Raw genomic sequence first — 23,088 nt, 5'->3', positions numbered from 1 at the left:
TTACGGATCTCCGGAATATAAGAAACGGTGAAAGGGAAGAATCTGAGAACGCAGAAACAGAGAGAGACAGAGAGACAGATCCAATCTCGGAGGGGCTCTCGCCCCTCCCATGCCATGGAGGCCAAGGACCAGAGGGGAAACCCTTCTCCCATCTTGGGAGGAGGTCAAGGAAGAAGAAGACGAAGGGGTCCCCTCTCCCCTTCTCTTCAGGTGGCACCGGAATGCTGCCGTGGCCATCATCATCACTGCAATCTTCAGCAACAACTTCACTGCCATCATCACCAACTCTTCCCCCCCCCTCTATGCAGTGGTGTAACCTCTCTCTTACTCGTTGTAATCTCAACTTAAACATGGTGCTCAACGCTATATATTATTTCCCAATGATGTATGGCTATCGTATGATGTTTGAGTAGATCCATTTTGTCCTATGGGTTATTTGATGATCACGATTGGTTTGAGTTGCATGTTTTATTATTGGTTATGTCCTATGGTGCTCTCCGTGTCGCGCAAGCGTGAGGGATCCCCCCTGTAGGGTGTTGCAATATGTTCATGATTCGCTTATAGTGGGTTGCGTGAGTGACTGAAACACAAACCTGGGTAAGGGGGTTGTTGCGTATGGGATAATTAAAGAGGACTTGATGCTTTGATGCTATGGTTGGGTTTTACCTTAATGATATTTAGTACTTGTGGATGCTTGCTAGAGTTCCAATCATAAGTGCATATGATCCAAGTAGAGAAAGTATGTTAGCTTATGCCTCTCCCTCATATAAAATTGCAATAATGATTAACGGTCTAGTTATCGATTGCCTAGGGACAAATAACTTTCTCGTAACAAAAAGCTCTATATTAAAACTAACTTAGTTGTGTCTTTACCTAAACAGCCCCTACTTTTTATTTATGTAATCTTTATTATCTTGCAAACCTATCCAACAACACCTACAAAGTACTTCTAGTTTCATACTTGTTCTAGGTAAAGCGAACATCAAGCGTGCATAGAGTTGTATCGGTGGTCGATAGAACTTGAGGGAATATTTGTTCTGCCTTTAGCTCCTCGTTGGGTTCGGCACTCTTACTTATTGAAAGAGGCTACAATTGATCCCCTATACTTGTGGGTTATCAGCCTCCATCTAAAAGAGTCTGGCTGCTCCGACAAGCTCTGCTCAATGATAGGAGGCCAGATTTTTAGGACGTCAGCAATGGCATGTATGTCAAGGTTCCCACGTAGGTTAGTCATCCACGCCCCATTTGGCAGACTATCTGCAACAGATCATTTCATGGCGACAGGTCGAACAAACTTTAGCAGATACGGGGCGAGCTGCTGAAAACTAGCACCATTTATCCAGGGATCTGTCCAGAATCTAATGTTGTTGCCATTCCCAAGCTAGCAATGTAATCCAGCACTGAAGACGATGTCAACCTCAGCAGGCAGTTTAATGTCAAGGCCTTGCCAAGGCTTCTCGTCGGCGACCTTCTCGAACCAGCGCCACTTGAGGAGCAGGGCCTGATTCAGTAACCTGAGGTTGTGGATCCCGAGTCCACCATAAACATTAGGCGAGCAAACAGGGTTCCAGTTGATTAAGCAGTTCCCGCCTTTGGCCTCATCATGCCCACACCAGAAAAAACCACGTCTGATCTTATCAATGCAAGAGATAAACCACGCTGGCAGATCAAGCACTAGCATTAAGAAGATGGAAGCTGTGGTGAGCGTTGAGTTGATTAGGATAAGTCTCCCGGCCCGACGGAGATAGCGAGTTTCCATGTGGGTAAATAGTCTGCGGTTCTGTCAATAAGAGGTTGGAGAGCAGATTTGGGCAGTCGAGTAACGGACAGCGGCAACCCCAGATTGGTTAGGGGAAATTCCTTGATGGAGCAGGCAAGGATGGCTGTCACTTGATGAATGTCGTCCTGCCTGCAACGGATCAGTGAGATGGAGCTTTTTTCCATGTTGCAAGACAGTCCAGAGGCGTGCCCAAACGCAGTCAAAAGTTGCACGGTGGTCTCTGCTTCGACCACATCAGGCCGAATGAGCAAAACGGCATCGTCAGCGTAGACAGATAGGCGGTGCTTGATGCCCCAGCGGCATAGAGGCTTGAAAAGATTACTCTGCTCCCCCTTTAAGAAATAGGGCGGTCAACGTGTCCATGACGATCACGGAGAGAAGAGGAGACACCGGATCACCTTGTCGGAGCCCGCAAGCATGCCAGAAATCCTTGCCGGGACTACCATTGATCAGAACACTTGAACTGGCCATAGACATAAAGCAGGCCAGGCGAGCAATACACTTTGGCCCGAAACCATGGTGCTTGAGCAGCTTCAGCAAGAAGGCCCAGTTAACATAATCGAAGGCCTTTGCTATGTCAATCATCATCATGATTGCAGGAACTTGCCGCCGGTGGAGAGTCTTGATTGATTGCTGCACCAATAAGAAGTTATCCACAATGGAACAACCTGCGATAAACGCACTTTGGTTGGAGTGCACAAGAGACGGCATGAGCGGAGTAATCTAGATTGACATGATTTTGGAGACAATCTTCCCAATGCTATGTACCAAACTGATTGGCCTGAAGTCCATAATGTCCACTGCCCCTCGCTTCTTCGGCAGCAAGGTGATGTATGCCTCGTTTAGACGAGCAATGCCACGGCCATCACTAGAGCTGAAAGTGTGGATAGCTTTGCAAACCACCTCTTTGATTGTTGGCCAGCAAGACTGGTAGAAACGCAAGGAGAAGCCGTCCGGCCCCGGGGCTTTGTCAGGCGGCAAAGAGCTGATAGCAGTCTAGATATCGTTGTCAGAGAAGTCACGTTCAAGGTGCACAGTGTCCACATGAGGGAGATCCAAGTGCTGAAGATTCAAGCAATGCTGGCGTTGCCCCGGGATACCAATTAACTTGCCAAAATGATCCACGGCAAGCTCGTCCATCGCTTGTTGGGTAGTAGCTTCAGATCCCTCCTTCTGCAACTTGAAAATGTGATTCCGACGACGATGCACACTCGCATAGGATTGAAAGAAACCTGTATTTGCATCGCCTTCTTTGAGCCACAGGAGACAGGACTACTGCCTGGCGATGGTACGCTGAAGAGAAGCCAGCCCTAGTATCTTCTTCTTGAGTTGGCGACGTAACCAGAACTCAGCGTCAGAAAGCGGCCGCTGGTCCATAGCAACGTCCATTAGGCGAATGACCTCGTGTGCCATTTGGATTTTCTCCTTGATGTTGCCTATGGAACGTTGACTCCACGCTGACAGGTCCTTGGTTGTAGCTTTCAGCCTAAAGAATAGATCCAGGAAGGGGTCCGACGCAGGCGTAGTAGAGAACCAGCCCGCGGCAACAGCCTCCTGGAACCCAGCAATCTTTGGCCAGAAGGATTAATGGAACCTTGCCTTCCTCCGAAAATTGACATTGGTTGCCATCAGAAGGGGGCAGTGGTCAGAGAGCAATGTGGATAGAGCCTGAAGAAGGTGATTCTAATGAGTGAAATCCCACTCCATAGATGCAAACCATCGGTCAATTCTTTCAAGGGTAGGAGCCCTCCTCTCATTACTCCACGTGTACCGGCATCCTACAAGGTCGGATTCCTTGAGCTGTAGGTCATTTAGCAGCCGCCTAAATCTCCCCAACATGCGACGATTGATCAGGTCATTACTTTTGACCGAGGCGTCCACGATGAGGTTAAAATCGCCTGAAAGGATCGATATAGTTGACTAGAGGGGGGTGAATAGGCAACTAACAATTTTTAGCCTTTTCTTTATCAATTTAAAGTTTGCATCAAAGTAGGTTGTCTAGATATGCAACTAGGTGAACAACCTATATGATGGAACAACAGCAAGCACAAAAGGAAGCAAGAGATGCAACGCAATATAAGCTTGCACAAGTAAAGGTACGAAATAACCAAGAGTGGAGCCGGTGAAGACGAGGATGTGTTACCGAAATTCCATCCCTTTGAGGGGAAGTACGTCTCTGTTGGAGCGGTGTGGAGGCACAATGCTCCCCAAGAAGCCACTAGGGCTATCGTATTCTCCTCACGCCCTCACACAATGCGAGATGCCGTGATTCCGCTATTGGTGCCCTTGGAGGCGGCAACCAAACCTTTACAAACAAGGTTGGGGCAATCTCCACAACTTAATTGGAGGCTCCCAACGACACCACGAAGCTTCGCCACAATGGACTATGGCTCCGTGGTGACCTCAACCGTCTAGGGTGCTCAAACACCCAAGAGTAACAAGATCCGCTAGGGATTAGTGGGGGAATCAAATTTCTCTTGGTGAAAGTGTAGATTGGGGCCTTCTCAACCAATCAAGAGCAAATCAACAAGTTTGATTCGCTAGGGAGAGAGATCGGGCGAAAATGGAGCTTGGAGCAACAATGGAGCTTTTGGGGGAAGAGGTAAGTCAACCTTAGAGAAGAAGACCCCCTTTTAAAGAGGGGGGAACAATCCAATCGTTACCCCCCAAAACAGTCCCGCAGAGGGCGGTACTACCGCAGGGGGCAGCGGTACTACCGCTCCCCCTCGCGGTACTGCCGTGCAGTCTGGGAGGGCTACCGTATGAGCAGGAGTCAGACACAATGTGGTACTACCGCGGTGGTAGGGTGGTACTACCGCTCCCGAGCGGTACTACCGCTTCTACTGCCGTTGCTTAGTGCCGCACAATCCGACACGAGAGGCGACCCCCTCGAGTCGACGCGGTAGGAGCCTCGTACCGCAGTGGTACTATGGCTGAGGACCCACAGGCGGTACTACTGCTGGGCACCGCTGTACTACCGCTGGGACCAAATCATACTCATAAAAAGGAAATGAAACCCCCATCGAAGCGGGAAGGCTCAGAGGGTGTGAAAAGGATGTGTACGTGTTGATTCCACCCTAGCCTTACCAAAGCGGACCCCCTCTTGATAGTACGGTGACTCCTACGAAACAAGTCCACCAAAAGAGAAATGAAAGAGCTACACCGTCTTGATTAAAACTCCGAGGGAAACGAATCGTCTTGTGACAAAGGATGAATCTCTGAAATGCTCAAAGTGCATGATTAGTCCGCAAACATGTTGTCATCAATCACCAAAACTACATCGAGAGAGATATGCCTTAACAATCTCCCCCTTTTTGGTGGATTGATGACAACCAGGGAATTGCACAGAGAAAGGACATGAAAGTAAAGATAATTAGAACTACAAAATATAGATGAGCTCCCCCTGAGTGTGTGCACCTAATTAGTAGTGCCTTTGGAATGCAAGGCACACACATTAGGATCAACAACCTAAGTAGGTGGGTACGTGAAAGCAGGGTATATAATAGGATAAGCATGCAACTCACAAATTACCAAAGAACTTGATAGACATAGATAATAAGGATAAGGTAGCATATGACTCACACCATATGACTGGAACTAGGTCTCACAGGCAAAAAATCAAACAAAGCAAACAACGAGAGAAAGCAGCGACACAAGAAACCACAAGGACACACCCGCAACTCGGCAACGACATAAATCGGCAACGACATAAATCCCTAAACTCTCTCCCCCTTTGGCATCGAGACACCAAAAAGGCAAAGAGTGTTGCTACGGCTTCAAGTGATAGCCAACTGAGGATCTCGAACATCATACCTCAGCGGGATCGTCTGCACCGCCATCATTGGTCGGAAACTGCTCGGTGTCTGAATCGGTCCATGGACAGTGCTGCTGAATCCACTCCTCCTCGTCAGTGATCTTGCCCTCATAACCGCTAGCAACGGTCGCACCCAACTGACGCATGAGCTCCTTGTGACGACTCCTGGCCTGCTTCTCAACCACATGAGTCATGTACTGACCATGAGACTCCATGCCGAAGAGTTTCTTCATCTTACGCTTGAGCTTCTTTGCCCAAGAGGGCTCTGCTCTAGATGGCTCATAGTCATCATCATCATCTGCATCAGCCTCGGTCTCCATGTCAGCAGCTCCAGGCAGAATGCTAGAACTCAGAGTTGTGGTGCCCCAGTTCTCCTTCTTCCTCAGACGCTTGATCTCATGAGAAACTAGATCCCCAGTCTCCAGCACCACCCTAGGATACACACGCTCCCAGGCCATCTTAGTGAGCAACATGATAAACGGTCCATAGATAGGGCACTTGCGCTCAGAGATGGCGGAAACCAACTCAGACCACATGACATGAGAGATATCCAAAGAGTCTCCAGTGTTTTCTTCCTTCTCATGTTGACGGAAAAGAAGCATGTCCACAAGAAAAGAGTGTACCATATCCAAGTTGCCAATGCGAGGGAAGAGGGTCTCCCTGGAGATGCGATGGAGAATATCCAGAAATGTTGGCAGCTCATAGGTCTCCTTCTGAGTCACTGGGTTAATCTTCAAGGTACAATATGGCCAGAGAGATTGCTTGTGAGTGGAAGTTGCATTGCGGTGAGGACGAAAGCCAACTGGGTTCGCTAGACCTTGATCCTCAACTTCAAGAAGCTCCATGAAGGCCTTCCACTTGACAGTAAGCAGCCTGCCATTTGTCATCCAAGTCAGAGTTCTGTCCTCATCTGTCCCAAGATGGACGGTGGCATAAAACTGAGCCACCAAATCTGCATCAAAATCCTTATTGAATTGCATGATCCTGAGGATGTTCAACTAAGAGCACATCTGAAGAGCCTCCCCAAAGTAGTCAGGATCCTTCTCCATAAAGGCAACGTCGATGGAGCGAACATCAACAAAAAGATTCTTCTTGGCTTTGATCACATCAAAGTAGATGGCATACTGAACACGGTTCCAGAATGGGCGATTGACCAAAGCGGGTTCTTGTGCGACCTCATAGGGGTTGCGCCGAAGCTTCTCCCAGAATTCCTTGGCAGACATCTCTGTCACAGACTTGGCCCTTGGATTGGGCTTGGACGCACTCATCTTCTTCATTTGAGGCGGAACACTTGATGAGGCCGTCGTTGTCTCAGAGGTGCGGTAGCACTTGGACGTTGCACGTCCGGGGTTGACACGGCGGACTTGCTGCTCAGGATGTTCATCACCTGGAACCAAACACACGAGCAGAAGAAACAACACGAAAGAAAGAGCATAAGCCTCCAAACAAGACAACATGGATCAAAAAGTGGTAGGAAATGATGGAATTGGGCATCCAGCGGTAGTACCGCGACCCAACCGTGGCAGTACCGCTTGAGCGGTAGTACCGTGCAAGATGGGCGGTAGTACCGCTCTAGACGGGGAACGGTGGTTCCCTACTGTCGTGGACAGATTCGGCACTATCGGGGATGCCAAATTCAAAAATAAACCTACCAAACATCAATCCAAAAGGCCTAGATGCCATCTCCATCCTACTCAAGCCTCGACTTAGCCAAAAATCGAGAAAAGCAATGCCTATTGCCCCTAACAACTAGATGTGATATCTAGGCAAAGAGAGAATGGGAACGGGGGCAATACCGGCATCCATGGCAAGAGGACGCGGTGGGGATCGACTCCACCGGAGGAACTGGAGAGGGACGACACGAAGACGGCGGCCGGCCGAAGCCCTCCCGCGGCGAGACGTCACTGGGGCGACGAAGAAAACGAGCGAGTGGAGCGAATGGGTATGGGGGAGAAAAGCAACTCCCCTGGCTCCAACATAACCCCCCCCCATTGCCCGCCCCATAGCGATAGTACCACTGGGGTGGGCGGTAGTACCGCTTGACGATCATCAACGGTAGTACCGCGCACCCAGCGGTACTACCGCTCAGCCGCAAAAAGAATGGCCAAAACGGCTTAGCTCAAGAAAAGAAGCCAACTAGAAAATGAGGGCAAACACACACGCAAAACCAACACAAAGAGGACGAGAAATACACACCTCTCCAAGAGAGGGCGGTGGCCGAGGCCACCTATATTTGAGTCCGTAGGTATGGCGCCGCGAAGATTTTAACCTTGGGCCCATGACCAAAACTCATCTTTGAAGCACAAGTACCATAAAAATGGCTAAAGTGAAAGAGTTTGATTAATTTATGCATAATGGGGGAGGGAAGGTTCATTGAGAGAACAACACTCCCCCTATGTACATGCCTACATCTAAACTAGACATCAAGTTGAGTATGGTGGGGTGTGAAAGGTTCAAGCAATATTGCTCGAATCAATGATATTTAGCTCATACCTTAACTCGCTAAATCTTGCTTCATCCAAGGGCTTCGTGAAGATATCTGCAAGGTTATCATGTGTGTTGACATAGTTGAGCTCGATCTCCCCTCGCCTAATGTGATCCTGGATGAAGTGATATCGAATATCAATATGCTTCGTCTTGAAGTGTTGGACCGGGTTGAGAGAAATCTTGATGGCACTTTCATTGTCACACCAAAGAGGCACTTTGTCACAAATGACACTGTAATCCCTTAAAGTTTGCCTCATCCAAAGAAGTTGTGCACAACAACTACCGGCCGCCACATACTCCGCTTCGGTGGACGAGAGAGACACACAACTTTGTTTCTTGGAAGACCAACTCACCAAAGAGCAACCAAGAAATTGGCACCCTCCGGAAGTGGACTTCCTATCCACTTTGTCTCCCGCCCAATCGGAGTCCGAATATCCTACAAGCTTGAAGTTTGCTCCTCTTGGGTACCATAAGCCAAAGTTTGGGGTATGAGCCAAATATTGAAAGATTCGCTTGACCGCCACAAAGTGGCTTTCCTTAGGTGCGGCTTGAAACCATGCACAAATTCCCACACTCAACATGATATCCGGTCTAGATGCACAAAGGTAAAGCAAGGAGCCAATCATGGAGCGATATACCTTTTGATCCACCGCTTTACCATTGGGATCAATGTCAAGTTGGCACTTGGTGGTCATGGGAGTGGAAGATGGCTTGACATCACTTAGCTTGAATCTCTTGAGCATGTCTTGAGTGTATTTGGCTTGGTTGATGAAGGTTCCTTCTCTTCTTTGTTTGACTTCGAAGCCAAGGAAGAACTTCAACTCCCCCATCAAAGACATCTTGAACTTAGAGGTCATGAGAGCGGCAAATTCCTCATTGAAAGCTTTGTTAGGGGAACCAAAGATAATATCATCAACGTATAGTTGGCACACAAACAACTCCCCTTTAACCTTCTTAGTAAAAAGAGTGGGGTCGATTAGCCCAACTTCAAATTCACGGTCTTGTAAAAATTCGGTAAGGTGGTCATACCATGCACGTGAGGCTTGTTTAAGGCCATAGAGTGCCTTATTGAGTTGATACACATGATCGGGAAAGTAGGGATCCTCGAACCCAGGGGGTTGCTTGACGTATACCAACTCATTAATAGGACCATTAAGAAAAGCACTTTTAACATCCATTTGTTGCAATTTAAAGTTGTTATGAGAAGCATAAGCAATCAACAAACGAGTGGATTCAAGGCGAGCAATGGGAGCAAAGGTTTCACCATAGTCGATACCCTCGACTTGGGAACGATGGTCCCATGAGCATCTTGCTTGTTCTTAAATATCCACTTGGTTCCAATGACATTGTGGTTCCCCGTTGGCCTTGGCACCAATCTCCACACCTTGTTGTACTTGAAGTTGTTGAGTTCTTCATGCATGGCATTAAGCCAATCCGGATCTTCGAGCGCCTCATATACCTTTTGGGGTTCAACACAAGAGACAAACGCGTGATGTTCACAATATTTTGCCAATTATCTATGAGTGCTTACCCCCTTTTGAATGCTTCCAAGCGCATTCTTCATGAGATGACCCTTGGTGGAGAGCTTGGAAGCAATCTTGGCGGCACGACGCTCCAATTCCTCCTCGGGGGTGAGTCGAGGAGCGGTCACTTGATCATCTTGAGCATCGTCTTGAGCTTGTTCTTGATCTCGAGGAAGCTCTTGATATTGAACTTGCTCGGAGGAGAGAACTTGACCTTGGGCATCACTTGATGTTTCAACACCATCTTGAGATTGACCTTGCCCTTGGTCTTGTTCTTGAGGTTGAGGGCCTTCACTTTGTTCTTCGGAAGCGTGTGGGCCTTGGGTTGGTGATGGCTCCACTTTAGTGGAGCATTGTCCTTCTCCTTCGGCCACAAGGGGTTCCTCAATGGGTAGGATAAAACCAACACCCATTCTTCTTATGGCTTGAGGAGAAATTTCATCACCTACATCACAAGTGCCACTTTGCTCCACTCGGGAGCCGTTATTCTCATCAAACTCCACGTTACACGTCTCCTCAATAAGCCCCGTGGACTTATTGAGGACACGGTAAGCATGAGAGTTTGTAGCATAACCAACAAATATGCCCTCATAAGCTCTGGCCTCAAATTTAGACAGACGAACACCTTTCTTCAGAATGAAACACTTACACCCGAACACCCGGAAGTACTTGAGGTTGGGCTTGTTACCGGTGAGTATCTCATATGGAGTCTTGTTCAAGCCTTTGCGGAGATAGAGCCTATTTGATGCATGACATGCGGTGTTGATGGCTTCGGCCCAAAAGTTGTATGGAGACTTGAACTCCGCCATCATGGTCCTTGCCGCATCCATCAACGCCCGGTTCTTCCTCTCTGCTACACCATTTTGTTGAGGGGTGTATGGTGCGGAATATTGATGCTTGATCCCTTCATCACTAAGAAACTCATCCAAGGTGTAGTTCTTGAACTCGGTGCCGTTGTCACTTCTTATAGTCAAGATCTTAGCATTGTGTTGACGTTGGGCTTCATTTGCAAAGTCAATGACAGTTTGTTGGGTCTCGCTCTTCCTCTTAAAGAAATATACCCAAGTGTATCTTGAATAATCATCCACAACCACCAAGCAATACTTTCTACCCCCAATATTATCAAAGGATGAAGGCCCAAAGAGATCCATATGAAGGAGCTCCAAAGGCCTCTTCGAGTAGATCATAGTCTTGGGAGGGTGAGCCTTCTCATGTAGCTTTCCTTCGATGCAAGCACGATCTTTAGCAAAACTAACATTTGTTAGTCCACGGACATGGTCCCCCTTGAGAGGACTTTGCAAAGATCTCATATTGACATGGGCTAGATGGTGTTGCCAAAGCCATCCCACGTCAACTTTAGCCATTAGGCATGTCGCGGTCTTAGTGGGTCGCTCCGAAAAGTTAATCACATAAAGACCGTTCTCGACATGCCCAACAAAGGCTACTTTAAGAGTATTGCTCCACAAGAGGGCCACGATATCAATATCAAAGAAAGTGGCAAAGCCCATGAGTGCAAGTTGACGAACGGAAAGTAAATTGTATGCAAGGGACTCAACAAGCATGACCTTCTCGATCGTGAGATCATGAGAAATGACAACCTTGCCAAGCCCCAATACCTTGGAGGACGAGGCATCACCCCACTCGACATTGGTGGGCATAGATGGAATCTTGTGAACATCCACCACCAAGTCCTTGCTTCCGGTCATATGATTAGTGGCTCCACTATCGAGCAACCATGATCCCCTCCTGGAAGCAAACACCTACAAGAGATCAATGCTTGGTTTTAGGTACCCATTTAGTAATGGGTCCTTTGATGTTAGTAACGAGGGTCTTAGGAACCCAAATAGACCATTCAATGTACTCATAAGTAGAGCCAACAAATTTGGCATAAATATGTCCATCACTAGCACGGCACAACACATAAGAAGGGTTAAAGTCGCCGGCTTGGTTGGGAAGGGAAGTGTTGCCCTTCTTGGCATCACCACCCTTTCTGGTGTTCTTCTTCTTCTCCTTAGTAGCACCCTCTCCCTCCTTCACAAAGGTTTGCTTGAGAGGGGGAGGTCGTTTGGCCTTGTCATTCTTCTTCTTGTTCTTGGACTCGGGTGCGTACCCAATCTCTTCCTTGGCCACAACTCCCTTTTGATTGCTCAAAAGGTCGTTGAGGTTTTTCTCACCTTGTATGCAAGAAACAGGGCCTTTCTCAAGTCGCTCCTTCAACTTAGCATTCTCCTCAACAAGATGCACATGCTCACAACATGGGTTAGTAGCATTTGCATTATCAATTAACAGCATATGAGGAAATGTGGCTTTCTCCTTGGTTAGCTTTACTTGAAGTTGATCATGAGACTCTTTGAGGCTAGCATGAGTACCCTTCAAGACCTTGTGAGCCTTGTCAAGTAGGTCAAACTCCTCTTTGAGTCTAGCAAGATCAACCCCAAGCTTGGCCTTCTCGGAGTTTAGCACACGAGAAACAATAATAGCATGATCAAGATCTTTCTTTAACTTAGCATGATCATCGTTGTGTGACTCCTCAAGAGCCAAACGAAGACCACACTCTTTCTCAAGAGCATTGAAAAGATCCGAAATCTCATCGGCATAGTCACGACTATGCCCCTCCATCTTAGAGATGGTATCTTCGTGAGCTTCGATCATGTCATTGGCTTCACCAAGTTGTTCCAAGAGAGCAACGAAGTGCTTCTTGGATTTACCCTTGAGTTTGCCCATAAAGGACTCAAACTCATTCTCCTCCACATTAGGTCCATCATGTTCATCAATGCAATCCGTCAAAGAAGGATTATTAATGATGGTAGTTTTGATGTTGGGGGTTACCATTGGTGGCTTTAGCCATGAGGAACTTGGCGGTGATGCTCTCATTGGGTGAGTCGAAGAGTGACACTCGTGGAGTTGTCGCAATGGCAACGGAGGCCATGGCAACCAACTCATCCTCATCATCCTCATTGTACTCTTCTTGTACCACCAACGCTTTGGGAGGAGTCTTCTTGGTGAAGTTGCTCTTGTTTGGGAAAGACTTGGCTTTGTCCTTTCGGATGAGCTTGCCACCATTGTCTTTCCTCTTCTCATACGAGCACTCCGCAACAAAATGGCTCACATTGCCACAATTATAGCAAGTCCTCACACATTTCTTGCCCTTCGTGCCACTTAAGTTGTTCTTGTTGAAGTTGGGCCTTGAGTTTTTCTTGCTCCAAAATTGCCTTGAAGCAAGAGTCATGTGTTCATGATAGGCATACTTTGTATCTTCGGGGTTGCTCTCATCTTCTTCTTCTTCGTCCTCTTCTTCCACACTAATCTTGGCCTTTAATGCAAGGTTGGGCTTCTTTGCTCGTTGATAACGTAGCACCGCATTGTCGGCGGTCTTGTCCAAGATGCTCATGGCCACAAAATCATCCAACACTTCACTTGAGGACAAAGTGTGGAAGTCCGGCCTTTGACGAATGACAGAGGACATGGCCTTGTGGTAAGGCATCATTGCCTTGAGAAATTTGCGCTTGATCCAATTGTCATCCGTGTCCTTGCTCCCATGATCTCGGAGTGAGACCGCGAGTTTGGTTACTCTCCAATAAAGCTCACGAGGTTCTTCATCTTCTTTCATTGCAAACAATCATCGGCTTCATCTTGCACTACTTCATAGTTGGAGAGTTGAATGCTTGTGCTTCCCCGGTAGAGGGAGACAACACAAAGCCATGCATCTTTGGCCAAGGCGAAGGGCCAAAGATGAGGAAGATCTTCGGGTGGAATTGCATCTTGGATGATGAAGAGAGCATTCTCATTGAATTGATTATCCGCGGCTTCTCTAGGGGTGAAGTTGCTTGGGTCATGCGGATAGAAACCTTCTTCAATGATTCTCCAAAGATTAGTATTCACATGATTTAAATGACGCTTAAAGTAATAAACCCAAGAATCAATGTCCTCATTTTTCACAATCTTAGGGGGAGGACCGGCATGATTCAAATGAGTAGAGGGAATCGGTCCACCATAAACAAGTGGAGGTTCCACATGGGCAAAGATGCCGGTGCCATTCTTACCACTAGAAGAAGGAGCTTTTTCACTAGTAGCATCCCCCTTGTCGGAGTTAGCATCCGTCACCTTGTTAGTGGGATCGCCCACTTTCAATGGTGCGGTGGATAGTTTAAGCCCTTCAATGAATTTATTAAACATGATTTCAACCTCGGTCATCATGGAGGTTTTCAATGTGTCCAAGGCCACATTGAATTCCTCACGAGAGACCGAGGTTCCCCCATCGCCCGTAGACGAGACCGGATTCGTACCGGAGTGCTCCTCCACACCGTCTACAACGTCAACCATACTCTTCGGATGGCAAAGTCCTTAAAAAGAATTGAGGCTCTCATACCAATTGAAAGGGTCGATATAGTTGACTAGAGGGGGTTGAATAGGCACCAAACAATTTTTAGCCCTTTTCTTTATCAATTTATAGTTTGCATCAAAGTAGGTTGTCTAGATATGCAACTAGGTGAGCAACCTATATGATGCAACAACAACAAGCACACAAGCAAGCAAGAGATGCAACGCAATATAAGCTTGCACAAGTAAAGGTACGAAATAACCAAGAATGGAGCCGGTGAAGATGAGGATGTGTTACCGAAGTTCCTTCCCTTTGAGGGGAAGTACGTCTCCGTTGGAGCGGTGTGGAGGCACAATGCTCCCCAAGAAGCCACTAGGGCCACCGTATTCTCCTCACGCCCTCACACAATGCGAGATGCCGTGATTCCACTATTGGTGCCCTTGGAGGCGGCGACCGAATCTTTACAGACAAGGTTGGGGCAATCACCACAACTTAATTGGAGGCTCCCAACGACACCATGAAGCTTCACCACAATGGACTATGGTTTCGTGATGACCTCAACCGTCTAGGGTGCTCAAACACCCAAGAGTAACAAGATCCGCTAGGGATTAGTGGGGGGATCAAATTTCTCTTGGTGGAAGTGTAGATCGGGGCCTTCTCAACCAATCCCAAGCAAATAAACAAGTTTGATTGGCTAGGGAGAGAGATCGGGCGAAAATGGAGTTTGGAGCAACAATGGAGCTTTTGGGGGAAGAGGTAAGTCAACCTTAGAGAAGAAGACCCCCTTTTAAAGAGGGGGGGGGGGACAATCCAACCGTTACCCCCCAAAACAGCCCCGCAGAGGGCGGTACTACCGCAGGGGGCAGCGGTACTACCGCTCCCCTCGCGGTACTGTCGTGCAGTCTGGGAGGGCTAGCGTATGAGCAGAAGTCAGACCTAGTGCGGTACTGCCGCGGTGGTAGGGCGGTACTACCGCTCCCGAGCGGTACTACCGCTTCTACTGTCGTTGCTTAGTGCCGCACAATCCGACACGAGAGGCGACCCCCTCGAGTCGACGCGGTAGGAGCCCGGTACCGCAGCGGTACTACGGCTGAGGACCCACAGGCGGTACTACCGCTGGGCACCGCGGTACTACCGCTGGGACCAAATCATACTCATAAAAAAGGAAATGAAACCTCCATCGAAGCGGGAAGGCTCAGAGGGTGTGAAAAGGATGTGTACGTATTGATTCCACCCCAGCCTTACCAAAGCGGACCCCCTCTTGATAGTACGGTGACTCCTATGAAACAAGTCCACCAAAACAGAAACGAAAGAGCTACACCGTCTTGATTAAAACTCGAGAGAAACGAATCGTCTCGTGCCAAAGGATGAATCTTTGAAATACTCAAAGCACACGATTAGTCCGCAAACATGTTGTCATCAATCACCAAAACTACATCGAAAGAGATATAACTTAACAGATCTGCTGTTGAAGTTGAATTGGCGCAAGGTTCGATCCAGTTAGGAATCAAGTGGTCGGGTAGATTCATGTTCCCATGAAGGATGTGCATCACAATGATGCAGAGGCTGGGTTATCCATTTCAAAATGAAAGATGCATATGCATATTAGTCCGGACCTGACATGAATTGGTGGCCCTTGATTCACCGACCGGCCATATGGTTACTTGCGTACTTGCTCTGCTCTGTTCGGCCTGCCGCCGGAAGTAATCCTCCGTTCGGAATTACTTGTCTCGGATATGGATATATCTAGAATTAAAATACGTCTAGATATATCCATTTTTGAGACAAGTAATTCTGAACGGAGGGAGTAGCAGCGGCGTGCTTGGGCGTGGTCGTTGGAGCCTTCGTGCAGAAGAACTGGTGAAGATGAAATAGCCGCTGCAGAGATGACGATGGCGGCTCCGCGATGGTGATGGCCCTCTGTTCGTTATTTGCTCGTGCACTCGTACTAGGATCTGTGATGGTTGCGGTCTTCCACGACCTGCTTGCCCCAGAACTGTCGATGCTCTCATGCTCACACGCTGGAGATCCATGCGTAGAAAGAAAATTTCCCTCAAAAAAGAAGTGCAGAAAGAGGAAACAAGTATGCAATTTTTGGGGGTGTGTGCAGCATGGAGCTGGCCGTGTTCAATGGCTCTTGGCCTAAAGCGTTTTCGTGAGAACTATTTTCCTTATGGCAATGCTGTAAGCTCGGTAACATTACCTAGGGAAACTAGGCTTACAACCGCTGACAAACGGGGATTGTGTTAACAGAGGCCACAGGTTATGCAAACATTCATAGATTGTATAGAACTTATACCAGTGCTGTTGTAGAAAAAAAAATACAGCTAATTCTTTGGTTCTCAGAACTGTGTCTAATTACTCTTTCGTTGAGAAAGTGATCTTAGAATGAAGTACTCCCTCCGTCCCATAATATAAGATATTATTACAACCAATATGTCAGCGGGTGGGTCTAACTTTTCAAAATGCTCCTTCAAGGTTGTATTTGTTTATGACCAACAGCATTAATAAGATTAGGCTACAGAGTACCACTCAGAAAACAACCTCTCTTTCCACCATATCATGCGGGCATGAAACTCACACATCTATAATCAGATCTGTTCTACCTAGAAATATCTCAGGGAATAAAACGAGAACTTGCATTGGTTTTATAACCTCTGCAAAGTGCCACAAGTTATACTGAATTAAAGTAATAAGAACCAAGACCATGTGCAAACCTTATACAAAAACCTACCAACAGATGGCTGTTCAGTTAGCGTAAAATTAAGCCCCGTGAAACAAAGCCTTCAATCATCCTCTCTTCTGAGCATTGTGCCTGATATCTGAACGTATGCCATCTGAGTGTAACCGTTGAACACTGAAGCGTCCAATCTACTCAGGCCAATTCTTTGAAACAAGCCATGGCGTCCATCTTCAATGATAGGATCAGAAGCGCGGGCTGGGTCATATCTTGTCTGATGAGTTAAGGACGGCCCAGCAACAGGAGGTAGTTCCCAATACAGATCCAACACAGATTCAACAAGCCTGCTGTTCTGGAAATGCTCTTTGTGTGAGATGGCCTCATTGCTATGGTTGAAATTGTCACGCATGTAACCTCTGACACCCCACCATGCATCATCCTTTCCACATAGTTCATCTATGTCCACAGCCTTCCCCCAAAACTTCATTCGTTCCGACCTTAATCTTGCTTCGTCACTATCCCAGAAGCAGCTATGTCCACCACCTTGCATGTATAAGAGTAGTAATTAGTTTTGGCAATAACGGATGCCTGCCTTCTGTTAGTTTCACCGCAAGGAATCTTCAAGAGAATACTACTACCCAGCTAAGACATTGCGAGAACATGTTCAAATGGGAAAGGATCAATTGAATTACTCCAAACTTCGCTTGTACTATAAACATTAGAAAGCATTCAAAGTACCAAGGAGGTACGTTAAATATTAGGAAAACATACTACCACTACTTACTTGCGACAAAAAACATACAGTATGGAACACTAAGTAGTTGCCATGAAAAGAGTACTATATGGTATGACCATACAGATATAATTTTCAAACTGTGGTGGTCCAAGGAAGGGCATGTTCAGTAGTGGAGCTTAGTGGAGATCAACCTGGGCCATCACCCCCCCCCCCCCTGGTATTCGGCCCGTATGTCCAACTAAAATCAACCTAAAGCAATGTTTCTTGCCCCCCCCCCCCCCCCCCCCTAAATTCAGCCCAGGCTCGGCCACTGGGCATCTTACCCTTTGAGTTGTCTTCTACTACTTATGATTGATCCTATTTGAATAGGTTAATTCAGTACGTGTTAGAGTCTGAATCCTAGTTGGGTTCTAAATCAAAGTCAAGTGTAAGGCTTTCCAATTACACGGCCTCCTCTGCAGCCTCTCATTCATATACTGGCTCTTGCATCTTTGTCTCATGTGTGCTTCCTAGCTTATAGCTCTATATTTTCCGCTGCGTCCACCAAATCTGTTGCTCTTTCGTTTTTCTCATGCCATGCGAGTCCACCATACCTTAATCCATCAGCCTCTTTTTCTGGTCCTGGTCCTTTCTATACAACTTTTGTGGCCTTTTCTAGTCCTTGTTTTTATAGGATTTTTGTGTCCTCGTTTTGATCTATGCCCATTCTCTTGCCACAGAACTTCTATTGCCGCCGGTTTCTTGGGATAGTAGAGTTTCAACATCTTCCAGCAACTAGGTGGTTTGTGCTGGACCGGATCAAGCCGTTGCCATCTCCCTAGGAAAGGAGGGCCTCCACTTCAAGTGGAGGGCCAAAGCCTTACAACTTGTTCCATGTCACGAGGTGGAGCAACATCATGTGTTTTCTTCAGTTTGGGACATCCTTGGGCTTATAAACCATGGCCGCCCCCATCCGTGATGTTGTGTATGTCGAGAAGGGGTGTCATGTTATGTATATCGAAAAGGGGTGTCATGTTATGTATGTCTAGCACATGGCCCACTAAGCACCAAGTTACGGAGAGGATCCTCATCCGTGATCTCTCAGTTAGGAATTTATCATTTAAATTAGGATATATTCCCTCCGTCCGGAATTACTTTTCGTAGAAATGGATGTATCTAGATGTATTTTAGTTCTAGATACATCCCTTTCTATCCATTTCTGAGACAAGTAATTCAGGACGGAGGAGGTATCTTTTAACTTGGGACTTGAACCAATTAAGGTTAAGATCCACGCTGTTTTGTCAAACTGGATCGTTAGGACTCTATGTAAACAGACCCCCTATGAGGAATAAAGCAACCAATAATTAGAAGAACAGTTCTTCTATCTTGCCTCACGGGCAAGAGCCTCTCCCTTGTACACAATAGATTGCCAAACAGGAATGCACCAGAGACTCAAGCACTCTACTTAGCTAACTCGTAGAGGTTCAAGCAACCGTCTTGTGCTAGGCGCACGCCACTGCTGCACCTCGTCGTTGAGCATGCTAATTAAACATCAATGCATAGTTAACCATGTACGGGCTCTTGTGAATGTCAGAGCATGTAACCATGCATAAGAAGTGATGGTTAGCTTCATAGATGTGCTTAAGAATGTCTATCACTTCTAAGCACCTCTTACGTTGGAGAGCATCTTATTTAGGTTACTATTCTCTAGTCAAAATCCAGCATGATGATACCATTTGTAATTGTATGATTATAAGAAATAGACAGGAATTTTTCTAAGCACCTCTTAAGTTGGAGAGCATCATATTTAGGTTGCTATTATCTACTTGAAATGCAGCATGATGATACCATTTATAATTGTATGATTATAAGAAATAGACAGGAATTCTTAACGATGATGAAGACCGGACAACATATTGCAGAAGACACATGAAATAGTTTCAAACACCATATATGCCTCAGTAAGAAAAGACTTTAAAAAACATGAAAACCAACTATAGCCAATATCATAAATGCATTTGATAAGAAAAGATTGTTAAAAGTGGAAAAACAATAATCACTGGCACACAAAAATGGTAATCATGTCCAAAGCTTTTACCATAAAAAAAGAGTGGTAGGTAGGAAATTATATCTTATGTGTGTGATACTAATGTATATCACTCAAAGCAGAAGATCAAGTAGCTAACAAGTACTAGCAATTAAAATAGAAGTAACTAATTACCTAATCTAAAGTGAGGTCATATTATGAAGACAAGTTTATGCTACGCAAGTGATGTTAACAATATAATCATCTCGATTCAAGTAACAAAGGTACATGCAACATTTGATACATAATGAGGACTTAGAATGTACTCCCTCCGTTCGGAATTACTTGTCTCGAAAATGGATGTATCTAGACTTAAAATATGTCTAGATACATCCATTTTCGAGACAAGTAATTTCGAACGGAGGGAGTACAAATGTGGCGAGGTCACACTTACACACCTCTGATGTGTGATTGATCACATATCTGTCTCAAGGAATAATGGTCGCCTGTACCAGTGTCATAGTTGTCCTCAAATATGAGATGCCGGAATCCAGCTTTGTGTGCCTGCTTTAACCTGCACATAATAGGTCATGGACTAATTGTAAATTCGAATTGATACGCAGATAAAAATCAAGAATATACAAATAGTGCTGCTATGATGCTACAAAACAATACGATGTGATATACTCCCTCCGTCCCAAAATAAGTGACTCAACTTTGTACTAACTTTAATACAAAGTTGAGTCACTTATTTTGGGACAGAGGGAGTATAAATTAAAGCTGGACATGTGGGCCTTGTTTGTGAGCTAATTCTAAGGATTTTGCTCACAAGAACAGAGCAGGTAGAAAACATTACGGATAGGATATAGTAGTATCAGCAAAAAAAATCAACATCAGCAGAAAAATTCTACAGGAAGAATTTACCTCTTCAGCTCACTTTGGTGGTCATCAAAGAAAACAAGCACCTTGCTGGGATCAGAAATGCCATGCTTCCTCAACAGTTTTTCCCAATCGACACTTCCAAAGTCAATAAAATCCTTCCCAGCCAGATAAGTGCAGTTTCCATCAACATACGCAGGTCCCTTCTTAAGATATTTCTCAGGGTGTCTGGGTGTGAGAGATATAATCCTAGTGTTTGGCATGGCCTGACGCAAAACCCAAGTTGAGTGCCCCTTGAATGCGCCACTCTCAATCATCAGGTTTGGCTTAAGCCATCGAGCCATAAACCAAAGACCAAAACTGTGGTCAAATCTCATTCCATGCATGTTATTCTTGATAGGGCGTGTCTGATAGATTGGCACAAATTCTTCCAGACCATTAAGTAAATCTTTCGAAGTCCACTCCACTGTCCTCCCAGTTTTGGATCTGCCTTTTGTGCAGAAAAGGTATAAGGTAGTCTAATGAATAATGATGTTCTGTATAATGCATTTATTATTTGAATAAATTATGCAGGTGTGAAGAAGTTCATGAAACAATAACCACACCTTACCAAAAATACCTATCAACTCATAGAGAAACATAATCGTTCCCACTATTAACAACTTATACAGCAGGTACCAACTTAAACACCCACTCACTGGTGACAGCTAAGATGATCTTATTGGGCTACAGTTGTAGGAACACAAACAAATAGAACTACAGTTGATCATGATTCCGTGCTTGCTCTTCTATAGAACTAGTGGAATGATGGTCCTCTATAGGACAAATGTGTACAGTCGACACTTCTGCACCTTATAGGGATGACTGAATACAAAATTATAGAACTAATAAGTTAGCCATTCCCGGAGTAAAGTATTGAGCAATTTGTATAATACTACCACTCAAAATTTCAGGTGAATCTGCAATGTACCAAGAACAAAGCTAACCCACACTTCACTGTCACTCTTAACTAAATAGCTATATCCACAAGCATACAGCAGTAGGAATAAGGTTGACATAAAAAAAGCGACAAGTTGCCATCAAACACGGACAATGGCAAACTACGGGTTTACACCTGACATGGACATCATATAATCGTTCCAAGTAGGAATTTATTACTCACTCCGTCCCAAAATAGTCGAAACTAATGGTTCGAAGCTGGAATGATATGGACATGGACATCATATAGTCGACTAAATCGTTCGAAGGAGTAGCTGGCAAGAGCGCGACCGGACTACTCCAACAAAAAGGGAACTGGATCTATCTCGCATGGAAACAAGAGAGGCGCGAGGGCTTACACGAGGGGACGCCGAGGGATCCGAAGTCGGAGGCCGCGGCGGCGTCAGGGAGGGAGAGGAAGCGCGCGTCGAGGCGCAGCGGCGGGCAGTCGGTCCGGGGGAAAGCTCGGCCGGCGAGGAAGGCAGCGGCGGCGAGGGCGAGGAGGAGAAGGGAGGCGGCCGCATAGTAAGGGGAGTGGAGCCGGGCGTAGGCCGCGGCGACGAAGGCGGGCTGCGCCTTCCGGGTCTTGGACTCGTCGACGTCGTCGCCGGCGTTGGTGGCCGGTGACGACGAGGAGGCACCGGCAGTGCGGGCGGAGAGGCCTGTGTCGTGCATATCGGCGGGACGGTAGGGGGACTGAGATACAGTGTTCGGTTCGGGAACGAATGGGTCGGTTCTAGTTTCTGTTTGGTAGGGGTAATTTGGAGAAATGAAATGGTTACCTTTTGTTCATTTCGCATTTTTTATGTAGGAAAGATGAGATTATTTTGTAGAAGAAGGAAAATTATCAACCGCAAACATATCCATAACCATTGAATAGGATTTCAGCCAAACAAAAATCACAAAAAATTGCTCGGAATCAGAGTATATCACTTTGTGGCCAGATCCATGCATATCCATGACAGGATTCGTGGCCTCGAGGCTTTAGAGGAGCGCCGTCAGCATCAAGCCTCCTTCTTGCATGATTCTTAGCCATGCTTCGTCAAAACTGTAGCAGAATTTGGTGAATTCACACAACGCTCGACACGCGAAGAATCTCGCGGTCTGCGTCGGCTTCCTTGCTTCCTCGCCCTTAGCCAAATCTGTCGCCACCTAATAGTCACAGTGTTGCCCCTTCTGTTGCGCTACATCTCTTCCCCAACGAGACGCCGCCTTGCCTTTCTTTTGCGTGAGCTTTTCCTTCGACCCTAGCCTTGCGCCACAAGCTGCCCTCTCGCTACACCATGCCTATCATCATGAGTTGCCACCGCTACTAGTTGCTATCTTGTTAGTGCTTGTCTCCTTCTTTGTCCAACCCCTAGGATCACGCTAGCTCTCACCTCCTTCTCCCTCCTCTCGTCAGATCCTTGGACGAGGGGGAAGACGAGGGACATGAGTGTGTCGGCGGTGAAAGACGATGGAAGGATGGCGGCTGGAGTGTGGCTTGGTCGAGCGGTAGAAAGTGAGGAACGTAAGGTGTTTCGCATGGTCCCTCTGATTTGGAGGTATGATCACATTCCGGGTCTATGGAGAATATTTCATTCCAAGGAACGAGTGGGTTTCGGCTCCTCGAACCAATCAAACACGACAACGACCCTTGGATGTGGAACAACCCCATTACATTCCACCTGGTGACCCGAACCAAACACACCCTAAAGTAAGGGATTGTAGATTTGGAAATGCAGTTGATCAAGGTCCCATTGAGGAAGTGGCCGAGTGCCCAAGTCGGTTGGATGAAAAATTGTTGCAGGGATCCGATCGAGATAAAGAATGTGCCCGGAAAGAATGGATAAATGTTGGGCGTATGATCTTTCATATATCTTTTTTACAAAGGAGGCATCTTCCC

The 23,088-nt window shown here is 46.5% G+C and overlaps 1 protein-coding gene across 1 annotated transcript; it reads right to left on the bottom strand.

Moving 5' to 3' along the window:
• Positions 1-16,378: 16,378 nt before the first annotated feature.
• LOC123190196 (uncharacterized) lies at positions 16,379-21,941 on the bottom strand. The gene is made up of 4 exons (XM_044602794.1): positions 21,563-21,941; positions 20,271-20,715; positions 19,805-19,920; positions 16,379-17,148 (listed from the first exon to the last, which is right to left on the bottom strand). The coding sequence occupies exons 1-4, from the start codon at positions 21,876-21,878 to the stop codon at positions 16,712-16,714; spliced, it is 1,314 nt and encodes a 437-aa protein (XP_044458729.1). The 5' UTR covers positions 21,879-21,941; the 3' UTR covers positions 16,379-16,711.
• Positions 21,942-23,088: the final 1,147 nt, after the last annotated feature.

The sequence above is a fragment of the Triticum aestivum genome, chromosome 2A, assembly GCF_018294505.1.
Source record: "Triticum aestivum cultivar Chinese Spring chromosome 2A, IWGSC CS RefSeq v2.1, whole genome shotgun sequence".
NCBI lineage: Eukaryota > Viridiplantae > Streptophyta > Magnoliopsida > Poales > Poaceae > Triticum > Triticum aestivum.
The sequence above is the reverse complement of the archived record's forward strand: the minus strand, read 5'-3'. Positions and strand labels throughout refer to the sequence as shown.

What these genes read in the sequence shown, in the direction of transcription:
- LOC123190196 (XM_044602794.1), bottom strand. Translation starts at nt 21,878, where the DNA reads ATGCACGACACAGGCCTCTCCGCCCGCACTGCCGGTGCCTCCTCGTCG. An exon ending in ATCCCTCGGCGTCCCCTCGT is followed by an intron (nt 20,716 to 21,562) that starts GTAAGCCCTCGC and finishes TCTGCACAAAAG; the next exon opens with GCAGATCCAAAACTGGGAGG. An exon ending in TGATCAATCACACATCAGAG is followed by an intron (nt 17,149 to 19,804) that starts GTGTGTAAGTGT and finishes TATACATGCAAG; the next exon opens with GTGGTGGACATAGCTGCTTC.